At 45.9% G+C, this 18,654-nt stretch overlaps 1 protein-coding gene across 6 annotated transcripts in view; it reads right to left on the reverse strand.

Annotated features, from left to right (window-relative positions):
- Positions 1-18,654, reverse strand: part of NAV2 (neuron navigator 2) — a 425,616-nt gene that overhangs the window by 215,096 nt on the left and 191,866 nt on the right. For all 6 annotated transcript variants that reach the window (XM_061406213.1, XM_061406214.1, XM_061406212.1 and 3 more), the window contains one exon: positions 12,154-12,314. In XM_061406213.1, the coding sequence (XP_061262197.1) occupies positions 12,154-12,314 (161 nt within the window). The remainder of the gene's footprint in view (positions 1-12,153; positions 12,315-18,654) is intronic.

The following is an 18,654-nucleotide window of genomic DNA, read 5'->3' on the forward strand; positions in this document are numbered from 1 at the left end:
GGCATTAGTCACGGCACACGGGATCTTTTTAGCTGCGGCAAGTGGGATCTAGTTCTCTGACCAGGGATGGAACCTGGACCCCCTGCATTGGGAGCACAGAGTCTTAGCCATTGCACCACCAAGGAAGTCCCAAGCTGTCAAAGTTTTACTGTTCAGGAACAGTCCCTGTTCTAACCAGCATTCTCTTCTTATACTTTGCATTGTGAATACAGTCCCCATATGCTCATAGAAAAGTTAATCTCATTTATCCCTACTCATATTTATCTTTTCATGTTAATAAACACTGTCAAATACCTAACTTGGTGAAGGAAAATATTTTTCTAAAAAAGAAGAACATTATGAACAACTAAACTAAGCCCTGGCTGCAGATGACACCTGGATAAAAATGACCAGGGGAGCCCCCAGAAACATAAATACTTTTCCTTACCAATGATCCTTGAAATCAAATTGAATCTGTGTGTGTGTGACACTTTCCACACAGCAGATGGAAGCGAAAGAAATACTGAAATTCATCACCTGAAGATGAGATGAACATCCACCAGTTATTTTCAGTTCCTGACATAAGACCAATCAAATAGATCTTTCATCTTCCTAAATGGTTTCTTTTCTTTTTCTCGACTCATTCATTCTGTAACAAAAATCCAGGTTTATCGTATTTTTGAGGAAGGATGTATAGCAGAACCATGAGCTCACGCATGGCTTTGAAACACATCCATATTTAGAGAAAAACAAACATGGTTACATCCTTCTTATTCTTCTCCCTGCAAAAACGATGGCTCGAGTATTATTAGTTTGACACTTTGGAGGGACTGATGCGTCTCCTCCTTTGAAGGCTCTTCTGAATTACACAGTAGATCAAGAAAACAGCTCCCGAAGGTGGCCAGACAGAGTGCTTTCACCTTCAGGTCTGACTTTAGTTTAATGCTAGAGGTGCAGGACCGAAGTGAGCACGGAGCATGTGAAGGAAGGAGCACCAAAAAGGCTCCTCCCCAGGTGGTCCTGCTGGCACTCACCCTTCCCCTCACCAGACATATATGAGTACATGTCCTATACTCTTATAAGACTTATATGTCTTATACTCACCAAGTAACACCAGACTCTCCAAGTGCAGGCAGAGAAAGAGCCAGAAGGTGATTCTCCACGCAGAGAGCGGATGAGCCAACGGCTCCCTGTGACCACCTCCTTGCCCTGAGTTCCCTCTGTTACTGTATCTAGATTCCACAGGGGCAACTCTCCTTTTTATATTTCCAACCGAAGTCTGGGATCCAAATCCATCTCCTTATTTTCCATTAGCTCAACTGAAACAAGGGAGCATTGAATGATTTTTTTTTTTTTTCTAAATTAAGAACTTCACTAGAGATTAGTGAGGCAATAGCAAGAAATCAAAAGATCCAAAGACCCTGTGCAAGTAGGTAGGTCTACAAGTATAAGGTGCTGACTCCTAAGACTAAACATGAATACGTGTACAATAAAAAGCACGCACATCAAATAATTCTAGTTACATAAAAGTGTCTTGCATACTATAAAGTGATATTCAAATGTGTTAGGAAGTACTAAGACCATGTCTTTTTAGCTACAGTTGAAGACTTTCCTGGTGATCCAGTGGTTAAGACCTCTTGCTTCCTGGCTTCGAGCGCTGATAAGGGAACTGAGATCCTGCAATGCCAGTGTAAACGGTTTCCAATGAACTGAGCTCCTGCTATATGCTAGGCATTAGTCTGGGAGTCTTCCGGCGCTCATCTCTATTACCTATTAACAACACACAAGAAAGTAGTTGCTGAGAATTGCAGGGCATTTAGAAGGTAGCTTGCCCTTTAATTGCCCAACAAAGGGGACCATGAATCCCCCCTAGGAGAGAGGTTCTCAAACTTCAGTGATGTAAGAAGGATAAGGGTGTAAAATCCAGACTTTCTGACTCTAACTCAGAAATCTGACCTAGAAGGACTAGGTTTGTAAAGCTTCAGGATTTCTCTCTTAAGCAACGACCTCAAAGGATGCTGGTGCCAGAGGCCCATTCATCAGACCTTGAGGAATGATGGAGTCTTGAATTCACAGTCCCACCAGACCATGGGACGTGAGCTGTTCACCTCGGACTTAACAGAGAGACCACGTGGGGCTTGGTCCCTCCCCCATCACACCGGGGCCATCTGCATACACATGTTGGAGCGTAAAAATGCCACTGTGGAGGCACTATCCTGGAAGAGGTGCCATGTGTTTTAGGACTTCTCATCTCTTCAATTAGGCAACGTCGATAATTTGTTTAGAACAAGAGGGAACCAGGGTGTGAGATGCAAACTAGAAAAATGAAACCTGCCTTTAGTGCAGGAGCCATAACCTCCACCCTCTGACCTGTGAAAGGGCACCGTTAACAGCAAACCAGCTGACTCCACAACACTGAGAAAGATCAGAAGGCATTAACTGTTTCAAGCCACGTAAATGAGCACGATGCCAATAAACTCCAGCTATTAGGAAACAAGTCACACCCTGCATACAAATGTCTTCAACCAACAGACGAGACAAGGAAAGAAAACTTGAACTAAAGTCTACAAAACAGGAGGAAACAAACACTTTGTATCTGACTTTCTCCCATCACCAGGGCTAGGGCAGCCTGTTGCTGCTTCACAGATGAACATATTGAATCTCTGCCAAGTGAGGTGACTTGATGTTGGGAAAGGATTAACAAAACCTTTCCCTTGCTGCATGAGAATTTGACCTTGCGTTGACCTTCTATCTCTGTTTCCCCTGGAAACTTGATAAAGATAGAATGGCAGCTATGTTACTAAGCAACACTGCTCATGATAAAAATGACCCTGGATAGTTACACCACAACTGGACAGACAACAGCTGTAAATGAAGACTAAATGCCTGTTGGAGGCCACCATCATTTTGGACTTCTCTGAGTGCTATGACTACCGATCGGGCCCAAGTCTTGCGGGAACCCTAGAAGTTAGGCAGATGGAGCTGTCCCAGGAAATACTGGCTCCTGTGGGACACGCGGCTTTCATCTAGAGGAACTGCCCCCTGTGGATCTTGTTTCTTCACACCTGAGCTGTCACCCGAGGTGGGAGGGGGCAGTGATGGGCCCTGGATGCTGCGTGGACTGCTGTCTACACTGCTGTGAGGACCACCCCATGGAACAGAAATGCCCACACTGCCCTGCTTACAACCTTCCTGACAGTCTCCAGTGGAGTGGAAGGGTGCCAGGTGTGGCCTCTGATGGTCTCAGTGAGACCCTGAGCACATGCCCCGGTGAGCAGTGCCCTTGCCCAAAGCCACACTCCTGGGAGATGACAGGGCCAGAACTCAGTCAGCTGGCTGCCTTCAAGAGAAACACTTTCTGTTTAATTGCAGGGCCCAAAACTTTTCTCCTGAAATAACTGTATTCTGGCCCAAGAGACTGGTGCAGCTGGTGCAAGGCCCTGCCAGACCTGCTTTTCCCCTTCAGTGCCACGTGAAGTCCCTAGATTTGGAAGCATCTATTTCATCCTGCCTGCCCACCTTAACAGCTGAGTCACTGAGCTTCACTGCTAGATGGTTCTCTCAGCTCTTTGCAGGAAACCGCGCTCAGCAGGAAGCCCCTTTTCTTGTCACTTTAGCAAAGTGACATTGTAACTAACTTTTAAACCCAGCACCCCCATGACCTACTCATCTCTGGCCCAAACACAGTTTTCAGATCTATTGATAGATAGATAATACTCTGCCTAACATGTTGGTGGTTTCTGTTGATCAAAGAAGTAGGAATGAAGAATAAGTAATTAACGAAGCAGATCTCTGCCCTAGCTTCCCCTTCAGTAATCTTCAGAAATAACTGTGTGATCAAGATAACATCTAGAGGAAGACCACAAGGAGTCGACAAGGCTGCACACAAGTGTGCATATGGGGGGATGGTGAGGACTCTGACCCCCATCTTAGTGATTAACTCAGGTTACTTCCTTGTTTCCCTCTAAAAGCTTTCAAGGCTTAGCTGAATCTTCAGAGGTGGGTTTTGGGGGAACAGTGAGTCAACCATCTCCCCAGATTGCTGGCATTCTGGTCAAAGGTACCTTTCCTTTCTATCAACATCTGTGAGAACTGATTTTGTAAAGCAGCGAGCAGTGGAACCTGGCTCATTAGGTAACAGGAGAGACTTCTTTAAACACAATGATACCCTGGTTCAAACCTTTGAGATGGCTCAATGATGGCTTCAGGCTGAAGGGTAGTGGTGACGTCACATCTGATCCCCAAACTGAGGTGACTATTACCCATGAGCCCAGACAGGTACTCAAGCTCTCCCCTTGTCTGGGGTGACAGCTCTGGCATGGCAGGGGTCCCCTGATGACCCCTACCCCAACACTGAAATGATCTTGCAGAAGTTTCCCTCTGCAGGACCTTGTGAGGCTACTAAAACGTGAGGCTACTAACACCTGAGCCCACACAGGTCCTCCCGACCGGAACAGTGGATGCGTCATTCCTTCCCAAACTCCCCTTCCTTTGCTCTCAGCAAAAATATTCAGATGGAAATCGGGACAAATGATATTGCCTCTCTTCCTCAGCCTTCTTCTTCACAACTCTGAGCACATCCCTATTATACCACAAGGAACTGTGGTGTTGGAGAAGACTCTTGAGAGTCCCTTGGACTGCAAGGAGATCAGACCAGTCCATTCTAAAGGAAATCAACCCTGAATATTCATTGGAAGGACTGATGCTGAAGCTGAAGCTCCAATACTTTGACCACCTCATGTGAAGAGCTGACTCATTGGAAAAGACCCTGATGCTGGGAAAGATTGAGGGCAGGAGGAGAAGAGGACGAGAGAGGATGAGACGGTTGGATGGCATCACCGACTCTATGGACGTGACTTTGAGCAAGCTCCAGGAGATAGTGATGGACAAGCGTGGTGTGCTGCAGTTCGTGCAGTTCAAGAGTCAGACTCGACTGAGCGACTGAGCAACAAGAGTAAGCACCACCCCTCCCCCAAGCGGTCCAGCACCCAGTCCTCACTGTCACAACCTCCAGCCCAAAGTTGGGCACAAATGGTGATGAATAAGGCGACATGAAACACGGGCACCGAAGCCATGCGCTCTTTTGCGTGACCTGGACCACTGGATCAGCTTCATCTAAACTGTAATTTTAGGTCAGTATCTTGATTAACAGCAGAACATGGGCCACTTTTTCATGCTTCCCTGTCCCATTCACTAAGCCTGATAAAGAGCTTGCCTTGCCAACCACCAAGTGACAAGTTTATCAGTTCAGTTCAGTCGCTCCGTCTTGTCCGACTCTTTGCGACCCCATGGACTGCAGCACGCCAGGCCTCCCTGTCCATCACCAACCCCCGGCGCTTGCTCAAATTCATGTCCATAAAGTCAGTGATGCCATCCAAAGACCCTGATGATGGGAGAGATTGAAGGTGGGAGGAGATGGGGACAACAGAGGATGAGATGGTTGGATGGCATCACTGACTCAATGGACATGAGTTTGAGTAAACTCTGGGAGTTGGTGATGGACAGGGAGGCCTGGCGTGCTGCAGTCCACGGGGTTGCAAAAAGTCAGACTTGACTGAGCGACTGAACTGAACTGACTCCGGTCCATTTTAGTTCACTGATTCCTAAAATGTCAGTGTTCACTCTTGCCATCTCCTATTCGACCACTTCCAATTTACTTTGATTCATGGACCTAACATTCCAGGTTCCTACGCAATATTGTTCTTTACAGCATCAGACTTTACTTCTATCACCAGTCACATCCACAACTGGGTGTTGTTTTTGCTTTGGTTCTGTCCCTTCATTCTTTCTGGAGTTATTTCTCCACTGATCTCCAGCAGCATATTGGGTACCTACTGACCTGGGGAGTTCATCTTTCAGTGTCACATCTTTTTGCCTTTTCATACGGTGTTCATGGGGTTCTCAAGGCAAGAATACTGAAGTGGCTTGCCATTCCCTTCTCCAGTGGACCACATTTTGTCAGAACACTCCACCACGACCCCTCTGGCTTGGGTGGCCCTAAACAGCATGGCTCATAGTTTCACTGAGTTAGACAAAGGCTGTGGTCCTTTGTCTAATCAGTTTGATTAGTTTTCTGTGATTGTGGTTTTCATTCAGTCTGCCCTCTGATGGATAAGGATAAGAGGCTTATGGAAGCTTCCCGCTGGGAGAGACTGACTGTAGGGGAATCTGGGTCTTGTTCCGAAGGGCGGGGCCATGCTCAATAAATCTTCAATACAATTTTCTGTTGGCAGGGCTGCGTTCCCTCCCAGTTTTTTGACCTGAGGCCAAACTATGGTGAAGATAATGAAGAAAATGGGATCTCCTTCAAAAGGTCCCGTGTATGCACTGCCATACTCAGTGCTCCTGATCCTGCAGCAGGCCACTGCCGACCCACGCCTCCGCCAGAGCCTCCTGGACACCCACAGGCTAGTCTGGGTCAGTCTCTAGCGGGGTCACTGCTCCTTTCTCCTGGGTCCTGGTGCGCACAAGGTTTTGTTTGTGCCCTCCAAGTCTGTTTCCCTAGTCCTGTGTTCTGGCGGCTCTATGGTGGGGTTAATGGCGACCTCCTCCTAGAGGGCTTATGCCACACCCAGCTCTGCTGCACCCAGAGCTCCTGCCCCTGTGGCAGGCAACTGCTGACCTGTACCTCCACAGGAGACACTCAAACCCTCAAAGGCAGATCTGGCTCAGCCTCTGTGGGGTCTCCTGGTGCACACAAGGTTTTGTTTGAGTCCTCCGAGGATCTCTGGTGGGTATGGAGTTTGATTTTAAATGTGATTTTGCCTCTCCTACCATCTTGCTGTGGCTTCTCCTTTGCCCCTGGACATGGGGTATCTTTTTTTGGTGGGAACTAACATTATCCTGTCGATGGTTGTTCAGTAGCAAGTTGTAATTTTGGAATTCTCGCAGAAGATGAGTGCGCATCCTTCTACTCCACCACACAGATTCTAAATCAATGGCTCCAATGTTATTCAGACATGACATTGTGCTAAATGCTCTTAAAATCCTATCTCCAGCCATGTCTGGCTCTCCTTGTCTGCTCAGGACAGGCAGAAGTGAACAAGGAAGAAGAAAGTGACACAGAGAATGAAGACCTGAGGAAGGAACCCACTAGAAAGTGCTGGTGGAGCCAAACAGCCAGTTAAAATCAAAGAATTCATTACTTCACAGTGACTCAGTGACAGAGAACTTTAGACCCATTTTACAGAAGGGAAAGCTGAGGCCTGGAGAAGTGTCTTGAGTGCTAGGTAGGAGTGAGCTGGATCTCAAACCCAAGTGCTTTTGCGTTATGCCACAGTCACCAGTTGTGACTCTCAGCAAAGTACCAAAATTAGTTTTTAGCAAATGATCTTGTTATATATTTCAGCATCTTAAAATGATTTGCTTCATTTCTAAGACAAAACATTTTTTTCTCAAGAGAATGAAAATAAAAGTGTCAAATGTGGAGAGAAACTAATCCTCTCACACACTGTTGCTTGAAATTATAAATAGGGATAACCTTTTGGGAACAAAATTTGACACTGTTAAAACATGTAAAATGTGCACATACCCTTCAACAAGCAATTTCACTGAAACAGTTGTATACATGCAAAAAAGACACATGAGGACACTAACCTCAAAACTATTTATAACATCAAAAAATTAGAAGCAATCGAAATGACCGTGACTGAAAATATTAAAGTAAGTTCATACAATGGAATACCATGCAACAATTCTATGAAGAAAGAAAATGAATGATCCATTAAAAAATGTCTGTCCATGATTTGTTGATTTTATTTATAAGACTTAAAGTGTCCTATATAAAGCATTTCAAATAGTTCCTGGCAAAGAGTGAACATTAGGAAAAATTTATCAAAATGTTACAGTATATACATTTAACTATGATTTAAAATGCATGAAAAAAATGTTGTTTAGTCATTCAGTTCTGTCCAAGTGTTTTGCGACCCCATGGACTGTAGCCCGCCAGGCTCCTCTGTCCATGGGATTTTGCAGGCAAGAATACTGGAGTGGGCTGCCATTCCCTTGACCCCAGGATTGAACCCACGCCTCTTGCATCTCCTACACTGTCAGGTGGATCCTTTACCACCGAGCCACTGGGGAAGCCCAAAAGAGGAATATGAATTAAATGGTAAACAGTAGCTTTGTTTGGGAAATGGGATTACATAGGCTTTTTTTTTTCTTTCAATAAATTTGTATTGCCTGAATATTTTAATTATTTTTGTATTGAAAATAAAGATATTCTTTCTATAAAATGAAGAAAACATTATTATTCAGAAAAGAACATTCTCCTTATGCATAGAATTCGGTCTAGGAATACTAAGCATTCCAAATTTCTATGATGGACTAAATATTTTAGAAATGTATTAAATTTCTGGCAGTGTTACCCATTCAGAGGATATAAGTGAGGGAGTGGAAGGAAGAGAAAACAGATCATGCCACACATGTTGGGGGGTGAAAAAAAAAAAAACAGCTATTTCATCTCCCCTGAAAATCTGAAATTCTGGCCTGGAGCCTTAAAGTCGCTCAGAGCCAAAAGAGGAGGTGAAGGGCCACCCTAAGTCCCTGCCATCCCTTGACAGACATTTCACAGCTGATGCTGCAGACGCATTCTGCAGGGTCCTCCTGTCACACTCAGGCCAGGCAAGGCTTGGCCTGGTTGTTGCCTGCAGGAGTGCAAATCCAAAGGTGGATCCAAACCGTGAGAGTGATAACGATGCAATAGGCAACCAGCAGGCTTTCTAAAGCCTAAGGCTCTGCAAACTTTCTTCCAAACCTGTAAAATCTGGAACCTAAATCTCTAGGAAAACTAACAGGATGTGTTGCTGCACAGAACGTTTCTGGGTTTTGTGTGTCACCTATGTCCTTGGCCACCCTAAGGGACAACGTAATGAACTCTGTGAGTCCTGACGTTTTTTCCCTAACTCAGAAGGAAGTACTACCTGTTATTTTCTTTTATTTTACATCTCAGTTGATTGCTCAGTATAATCAGAACTAAATTCAGTGAGGATGACAAAAGGGGAGTTTGTATTTTTGGACAAGATTTTAAGAGGAATGCTTTAGCACAAAGTATAAAGTGCTCTGGGGTTTTTGAAAAGTTGCTCATTACAATTTCCTTTTATTCCTCTTAATCCTTTTTTAAAACTGGGACTAAATGTTGAAATATTTTTGTCATTTATTGACAGAATAATGAACTTACTGATATGATTAGAGCAAACTCTAGGACTGGAAATCCTAGGTCCACGGGTCACAGAGAAAAGCAGACGACCTGGTTCATCTGAGAGTGAGAAGCCAGAGCACAGTGCTGCCCAGGTCTGACTGACCCACAAGAAAGCTTCAAGGAAGGACAGGTAATGAGATTCTTATTCTTATCCCAGACTTGACCTCACAGGAAAGCAGCCCACACCTCAACTATAGCTCCAACCACACTGAATGGCAATTTATCTGCTCATGAGGGTTTCTCTCTCCAAGCTTTCTCCAGGTGAAGAATGATACCTAATGCTCGTAAGTACCTGTTGTGTCTTACACATGGCCAGGTGGCTGAGTTATTTCTGTTCCCTGACCACAAACTATATTTTGCATGCAAGCTGCCAACTTCAGTCTGCAAGGTCAGATTCAAGAGAGAACACAGGGGCCATGAAGAAAGAAGGAGGAAATAATGACAGTCTCTGAAGGTAAAATTCCATAACCCTTTACCTCAGGACAGTGGAAAAGTAATAAAAAGTACCCTGGCCTGTCCCAAGCTTGCTCTCCCTCAGCTCCTCAGGGCAGGAGAGGGTTAATAAATGTACCTCACGTGCACCTGACCCTCCAAGCAGTAATTTTTATCACTGCAAATCCTTACAGGATTGTGAGCATGTTACAGCTTCCAGAACATTCTCAGGCATATTCCTCACTTGACGCTCCTCACAGCCATCCCAGGGGACAGGACAGAGCCGGAGTTCAATTCTAGGAGCTAGACGCGAACATGAACTGCAGCACTCAACTACCAGTCAGGGAAAGCTACTAATCTCATTTAGCGTCATTTTACCTATAAAACGGAGTTAATATTTACCTCATGGAATGTTTGTGAAGATCAAGTAATATCGAGAAAATCAAAGTCCCTGGGAAATAGTACGCGCTCCACAAGTAAATATGACTTTCCTTCCTTTGACGCTGGAGTCCTTCCCTGGGACGATGCCTCTGTCAGAATCCACAGCCACTGTCCTGCAGAAGGCCTCCCAGCTGTCTGCTCGCTTGGGGTGCACATGGCAACCCCCGCCCGGGACAGAAGCAGACTGGCGGCCACCCCCGTGTCAGAGGGGAGCCCCGGCTGGGCTGCCTGAGTGACCCTGCGTCCTGTGGGCCCTGGGACACAGGTCCGGCCACCAACCCTGCACCCTCCTGCGTGTGTTCCCTCCACGGCGAACCTTTTCCTTATTTTCTCAATTTTTTGGACACTGGCCTCACATCCATCCTTGAAACTTTTTTTATGTCTCTTCTCCCCAAAGGATTATGGAACAAGGGCAGGCCAATCTAGCAGAAAGTCCCTGCACAGGCTTCCCCAACATCTTCTCCTTTCTCCCCACCTCCTTCAACCTGCACACCTCTAACCAACTCTCAATGAGCAAAGCTTAGAGCATTTCCTTTCTACTTTCAGGAAAAGCACTGTATAAACTGTGATTCTGGAACCAAAGTACCTGAGTTCAGTTCCATCTCCACCTCTCACTCTCTGCTGTGACTTCAGGAAGTACTTAATCTCTCTTTCCCTTAGCTCCATCCTTTGTAAGGGGGGATAACAATACAACTTGGGGGGATTCAATGAGGCACATAATAGGAGCGCAACAAAATCAGTTCTCTTCTATCTTATGTATGCATATAAATGCATCTGGAAGGTTATGCACAGAATAGTTTATACTGGTGTCCTTCAGGGAACATATGAAGGAGAACTTTTCTTTGATATAAACTTGTACCATTTTACAAGCATATATTGTTTTTGTAATTTAAACACACTTTTAACAAGAATATTCTTGGGTATGGTAAAGAAAAGGAAAGAAGCAGGGGGAAGGGAGGTGGACAAAGAAAAGAAGAGAAATGGTTTGCCTGAGGCAAAAGCGGAAGGCTGGATCAGAGTCCTCACTGGTTGAGACCTTCTGGCTGTAGCTTTAGTGCCCTGGTGCAGAGTTCCCCTTGCCTTGCTGGGGAAACCTTCTGCCATATATATGTCAGCCCTATGTAGATTTCCTTCATGTTTCCTCCAGTGTTCCAGGTTGGGGTGGGTGTAGGGGAAGCCCAGGGTCTACTAGACAAAGTTATCGTGAGCTGGAGGGATGAGTGCGGGGTTTCTGATCTCATTCACGGTGGAAGGGCTGCCAGTCTCCAGAAATACTTTAGGAAACAGGAGGCAGCTCTCCCAGGTACCAGGGGAGGAGGGGTAACATCAGGACAAGCCCGGGAATGCTTCCTGGGACCTGAGAAGGCCCCCCAAGAAGTCCAGCCCACTTTGCCTGGGAGGAATAAAGGAGGGCTCTGCTTGTTACTGAAGACTCTTCAAAGCTGTCTCAATTTCCCCATTTCTCCAATGTCTCATGAGACACAGACTGCAGCAAGCAAAGGTCTGTTTTATTAGCTTCTATGCAAGAGTCCCCACGGGGCTATTTACCTTTTCCGCATAACCTAAAACTTCAGTACTATGCACGGTCAAAAAAAGAAAAAAACGTATCCTTTTTTGGTAAGAGTTATAGTATCAGCATACCAAGAGGAATGCTGCCTACTCCTTCTGTGTAGCCAAGACATTCATTTAGCCACTCTACACTTCTGACTTTTTCAAAGGGGGAGAATCCTCTTGTTCCTAATTGTCCTCACATCACTTCTGATGAGTAAAAACCTATCAGCTCACAAAGCTTCATTTCTAGAGAATCGTCTACTCTATAGAGCATGTTCTATGAAAATTTATTTTCAAATTGCGAACTCTTATATTGCTTCTATGAGTCTTCTGGGCCCTACCCAGACAAACATAGCTATTCCTGCTGGAAACTATGAAAATGTAATATTTTCCCCACCTTATTAATACCTCTGCTAATAAAGGTCCTGCCAACCAAGCATGTTCTTCTGAACAGTTCCCCTCACTGTATTTGCAATCCCACACTTACCCCAAGGAACTGGATCTGCTATAAAGGAAGATGTCAGAAAGGACCGCCCAAGAAAGTGGCTTACCTTTCTCGTGGCTGCTTGATGGGGGGGGTGGGGAAGTGACCGGTTTAGACTTGTCATAGTTGTTAAAGCTCTGGCTCCGGCGGTTGTTAGCAGTGGCTGACCCTCCGCGTGTCTTGGCCTCGCTGCCTGCAGCGGATACCCTCGCGGTAGGACCTGGAAGTCTAAAATGCAAAAGCAATGGAGTCATCGCTTCAGTCTCAGGAAAACAGCAGCATCTCAGAAGAAGGAACTGCAGTCATGCAAGAGGTGAGAGAAACCATTCAAGACATCGGATCTGTGGTGGCTTGCTAGTCCAAGGACTCAGTGAGACCACCACAAACATCTAGGCTATAATGACCTCAGTCCAAAGGTAAAGCATGGGCTGTTTTCCTTTGAGCACAGAAAGAGAAATATACGACTATGTTTGCTGATTAGAAATACAAAGCTCAGGAGTTCCCTGGTGGCCCAGTGGTTAGGATTCTGGGCTTTCAATGCCATGCTCCCTAGTTCAATCCCTAGTCAGGGAACTAAGATGCCACAAGCCACACAGGATGACCAATAATAATAATAAAGCAAAGCTCATCTTCGTTTTTCTCCTGGATGAGTAATTTTAATTTTCAATAGGACCAAACCATGTCATCTCAAATTCTATCAAGAGTGGAACATAAAGCCCGGTTAAGACACTAAACTGTTTACTTTATGTGTGCATTTCTTCTGAAAGATATTGAAAATGGTTTTTTTGGTCATAATCTAGGGATGTAAGTATCAAGAAAAAGACTTAACTTATGATGGACATAAAAGGAACTGCTACCTCAGAACCTAACACATCTGCGATGAAAACTTATGGCCTGGATGGAAACATTTGTTCAGACATACATTTTCCTTCAACCACCTGACAACCTGTCTCCGTAGACATTACTCTGAGATTGAAGCCCAGCTTCTCTTAAGTAGATAGATAAAATCATATATTCCTTCTGTAAAATGAGCAGGAATCTGTTAGCCTAAAGACAAACACACACTTTCCCTTTAAATAAAACACTTCATTTTTGGGGTGGTTTGGGGAATAAAATCAGTAAACTAATCTTTAGTAATGTGTCTAAAGATATTACGGCCCATTCCCCAGAGAGTTACGGCTAAGACTCCCCAGATCAGAATTTTTGTTCAGGGACCACTGGGCAGACTGTTTCCAATCATTAAAGTTGAAAGATGAATAAATGATGAAATATTTAGTCATATCTTTCAGCTAAAACCCACTTAGCAGTGTTTAAAAGCCCCTGGAACCTCAGTTGACCAGCATTAGATTTAGTGATAAGTCTGAATTTTCATCTCATAAAGCTTTCAGCCTTCTCTTTCCACACAAATCTGTAAGCACCAAAGAAGTCTGCAGTCTGGAAGCATTTTTGATAGAAGCAGGCAAACACTTTAAACTTTTTTCTTGTTGGCTAAGCAAGAAAGATGGTTGTAGAGTAAGCAGAGAACATGAGCTGGTGTGAGAGGACTGTAAAATTCATACAGTCAAGAAAAAGCTGGCCCAGTTCCTTAACTGGGAGCTAGGAGAGAAGGAAGGGGGTGAGTTTTCCCCCAAAAAAGTGGCGGAGAGAAGACCTCACTTCTCACTACAGTAGGGGGATTTACCTTTCTGTTAAGTTTCCCCATCTCATTTGGAGAAGATAGTCACCCCGTGAAGACAGGCACAGAGTGGGATGCAGAACCAGCAATGTCAGTACCTGTGTTTGGGGACTAGAAGTGCCAGCTTAACCAATCAGAAGAGGCCCAGCAAAGGGATCTTGGTACCTCGAGGTTCTGATTCCAGTGCAAACAACATCCTGTAAAGCCTCCAAGATGGACAGTGTTATCTGAGGACTCACAGCCAGAGGTGGAGCTGCTGCAGGTGCTGATGTGGGGCTCCTCCAGGCTGGACTCTGCACGAGTCTTTTGCCCACAGATAGGCCTGGAAAAGGATGATGGACTTGTTCCAAGATGATGTCATAGTAACAGTTTTAAGTGGTGCAGGCTAACACAGGCCACAGCCGTTTATCCAGTGTGGAATTGGCAAAGAAAAGGGAAGCAAAAAGCATCGAGGAGGGAAAAGAGTTGCCAGAGAGGCCTCCCTGCTCTAACCTGGGACTGGACCACAGATTTTTCAGGGCAGCACAGAGCCTTTACAGAGGCAAGAAATCAGGAATGGATGGCATGGCCACATCTTTGAATGAGGTGGGCAACCCGGTCCTCTGTGAAGCAGTGTGATATAGTGGATAAAATGAGCTTTTTCCTTTCAAATACAGACATAATATGGGGCCAGTGTTATAATCTGAGACTCATATTCTGTGTTTGTCACTTTGGAATAATAGTAAAGTATCCCATGGGATAACTGTAAACTTGAAATGGGACTTAATGTCCAGCCTGCTGTTTAAGTACTCATTGCAGGTTGGTTCCCCTCCTCCTCCTCTCTGCTAAGCGTAGATTCCTAAAGGAACTGGACACGGTCATAAAAAAAACATGCAATGGTATAAAAAAAGAATCGCACAAATAAAGAAGGAAATAGATTTAAGTTAAAGAAGCAGAAGAGACCTGGACAAAAATCCACACACAAGAGTTGGAGATCAACATTTCCAAAGGGGCATGGCAGGCTTTGGCAAACAGGATTCATCATTTCCCTAAGGAACAATGGAGAAGAACAACTCCTTCATCCAAGTATTTGTGACAAAGACTTACACCTGGGGTACCTCTGAGCCATCTGTGAGCTCCACTCCCCAGACTGAGACATCCTCAGTCCTGGATTAACTGAGACAGCTCTGGTTTCCCAGGTGCGGTCACCATCATCTCCTCCTTGAGTCAGAACCCAGAGGTGCTACACAGATGGACCCATCCTTTAAACGGCTGCAGGTTGTGCCAAGTTTTCTGAGACCTGGAAGAGGAGGTCTGGAAGGCCTCAAGGGCAGCTGACATGGCAAATAAAGATGGGTAGCACATACCGAGCCATCAAAAGCCACCATAAAGCTCAAGCCAACTCACATCACTCTCTACCTCACCACCATCACACCCTAGTAAGAACAGCACCCTTAACTTGACCAAATGGGAAAACTGGATGGAGACCAAGTAACTCCTTCTGAGTGTCAGAAGGAATCCTTGTGAACACTGTACTTTAAAACTTGGGTTCTGTTGTGAATGGAGTGGGACAGCTGCTTGCCCCAAAGCAAGCCCCTCCATTCCTCTGAAACTTTCAGCAGAGTCTGCCCCACAAACTAAGGCCACAAGTGAATGTGTAGCGGGTAGGAAGTAAGGAAAAGAGCTTCAATTGGATCCACCCAGGAGGGAACCGAAACATCCCTTGGGATGAGTCAATCCACAACTCAATTCATTCAGACTGAATTGAAAGCGCAGGATTTCAAAGCCAAAGGTGTCCATGAGAACCAAAGATACCTGAGCCATCTGCATGAGGACACTGGACTTCACAAACTGAAGAAGGGATATGCTATGTCTGAGTTCCTGAGTCCTTCCTTACCCCAATTCGTATGCTGAAATTGTAACGACCGATGTGATGGTATTAGGGAGTTGATGAGGTCATTAAGCAGAGCCTCATGAATGAGATTAACGCCCTTATAAACGAGGACCCAGAGCGCTAGCTCGCCTCTTCCACCATGCGAGGACAGAGCAAGAAGTTGGCAGCCCACAACCTGGACGAGGGAGCCTTTACCAGAATCCAACCAGGCTGGCACCTTGACCTTGGGCTTCCAGTCGCCAGAACTGTCAGCCATAAATTTCTGCTGCTTATAAGTCACCCAATCTGTGGTGCTTTATTATGGCAGCCCCAAAAGACCACCACAGGGTTCGAGCTTGGTCTTATTTAGATCTTAAGGGCTGATGGACTCTAGCTAAACTACATATGTGTTGATAAAAGAATATGAAAGGTGAGAAGTAATTCTGGGAAGGAAATAATGACCTTGGAAGTTGGTGGATGGTCAGGGAAGGTTCCAAATAAAAAGCGACCCAGAGAAAGAATTGGTGTCTGGAATGTGAGTAGGGGGCAAGAAGATAAGGGGCAGAGGGCTTATGAAGAGGGAAGCTTACAGAAAAGCACAGAGGAAAGAAAGGGCTGGTGTGTGCTGGGGTTTGGGGGGGCAGTGCGGGAGGAAACAAGGCTAGAAAAGCAAGTGCGGCCAGCCTCAGCATCACACTATGAATACTGGACTTGGTCCGGTCCTCCAGCAAGGCAACAGTCATCCTGGAGGCTGAGAGTAGAGCTAGAGCTGAAAAGCAGAGTAGCTTCCAGTCTCCAATGATACAGGCTCCCAGCCAACCTTTTGAAGCTGATTCTTGTCAACATCCTTGCGCATCAGGACCACTTCTCTCCTGGCCTGGGAGCAGCTGCTATTTGTCCATTTAGCATCCTTCCAAAGCAGAGCTTCACTTTCACTTTTCACTTTGCTGCCTTGGAGAAGGAAATGGCAATCCACTCCAGTGTTCTTGCCTGGAGAATCCCAGGGACAGGGAGCCTGGTGGGCTGCCCTCTATGGGGTTGCACAGAGTCGTACAGGACTGAAGTGACTTAGCAGCAGTAGCAGTAGCAGCAAAGCAGATCTGGGTCTTGCTCATGGGGAACAGCAGCAGGTACCAGAACAGATGCTGCCCCGCAGTGCCCGACTCATCAGAACAAGCAGAGAGAGTGCAGCAAGTCAACCTCAAATCATCCACACCCTGCCTCATCCAGAGTGCCGGAAGGTTCCAACAGCTCCATTGCGAGAGGGACTCTGCTTCCTGTGACCATTCCGGGTCTAGACAACAGTTACGAAATGAGAAGACACAGATGGGTTCTCTGAAACACGCATGTTGCTTTTTGAAAAAATGATGTTTAAGGGAAGAGGCGTAACAAAGCAGCAGAAGGAAAACCCTGCTGCTCTGGGAGCCCGTGGTCAATGTCTCCAACACGTATGTGCAGAGCCAAGTGGGCAGGGCGGTAAGGCTGTCATTCCTGGCACATAACCTGTGTGTGTGTTCTGGCTCCACTTGCTGTACTTGCTAATGAGAAGAAGAAAGTGGTTCTCCCACAAACCACTTCAAAGGCCAGGAGCAGATGTCCCACCCCCCATCCTGGAAAGATGGCAGCTTGTGTGCACGTGCTAAAGACCTCAGAGGGCAGAGGTCATAATCGGAGATGCTTTTTGCTAGACAAGATGATTAAATGCCAAGTCTCTCAACTCCACAGCATCTGCTTTTCAGCAGCTGGGTGGAGAGGACTGAACTATTAGCCACGTTGATTCCTCTCCACCAGATGGTCATGTAGAGATCAGCCCTGTGGGACACCCCAGAGCTGGACCAGATCAGCTGAAACCATCAACAGTAGTCTATCTGCTAGTTACGGTGGACTGATACATGCCAGGCAGCAAAGGCCTGGCAACGGCTTTATTTAATCCACACAGCACTGTAAGTGAGGCTGGACTACTTTTTACCAACAAGGAAACACCAACTCATGGAGATTAACTAATCGGCCCAGGTAACATAGTAAGCGTTTGAGCACAGGGTTTGCTAGGTTTGACTGCAAAGCTGCACTCTTAGTCACCAGGCTTCAAGCCTCCCACAGGTAGAACAGGCCTAAATACCTGAGGCTCACCAGGGATACCAAGATCTCTTATCAACACAACACAGTGATCAGAGGTGGAAATTCATGGAAATTCTTCATCCCTGTACCAGTTCCCTCCATCAGTTCCTTCCCTGTAGACTCAAGGTGAGGTTTCCCTCCCAGCTCAACACCCCTGGTGCCTGTCTCGGTGTCTGGCTCAGGCCGGTATTTGCACCCGAAAAGAGACTTATTTCCAGAGACTTCATCAGTATTTGCACCTGAAAAGAGGCTTATTTCTAGAGCCCTGGAAGAGGTGTCCAACTCAGCCAGAGGGGTAGGCAGGGCTGTTTCTTTTGGCAACCGAACTTTACTGCAACTCCCCGGTGGTGCCTGATCAGCTAAAATCTTTATTAAGATTTTGCTCAAGGCTAGTGGTGGGAAAGTGGGGGTGAGGAGAAGGCAAGGAGGAGTGTCAGGCAAATAATAGAAGAAGATGTCTTTGGTCAAGCAGGAGACGACAAGAGTGAACATCGACATTTTAGGAATCAGTGAACTAAAATGGGCTGGAATGGGTGAATTTAATTCAGATGATCATTATATATCACCCACTCAATGGACATGAGTTTGCGCAAACTCCAGGAGCTAGTGAAAGACAGGGAAGCCTGGTGTGCTGCAGTCCATGGGGTCGCAAAGTGTCAGACACGACTGAATGACCGAACAACAACAACAATCCCTTAATCAGGCTCATCAGAAACAAAATGCATCCAAAAGGAAATCTAGGTGAGGGGCTGGGCTTGCCTGGTGGCTCAGAGGTAAAGAATTGCCTGCAATACAGGAGCTGCAGGAGAGGGTTTGATTCCTGGGTTCGGAAGGTCCCCTGGAGGAGGAAATGGCGATCCACTCCAGTATTCTTGCCTGAGAAATCCCATGGACAGAGGAGCCTGGTGGGCTGCAGTCCATAG

This window comes from Bos javanicus, chromosome 29, assembly GCF_032452875.1.
Source record: "Bos javanicus breed banteng chromosome 29, ARS-OSU_banteng_1.0, whole genome shotgun sequence".
In the NCBI taxonomy this organism is placed as follows: domain Eukaryota; kingdom Metazoa; phylum Chordata; class Mammalia; order Artiodactyla; family Bovidae; genus Bos; species Bos javanicus.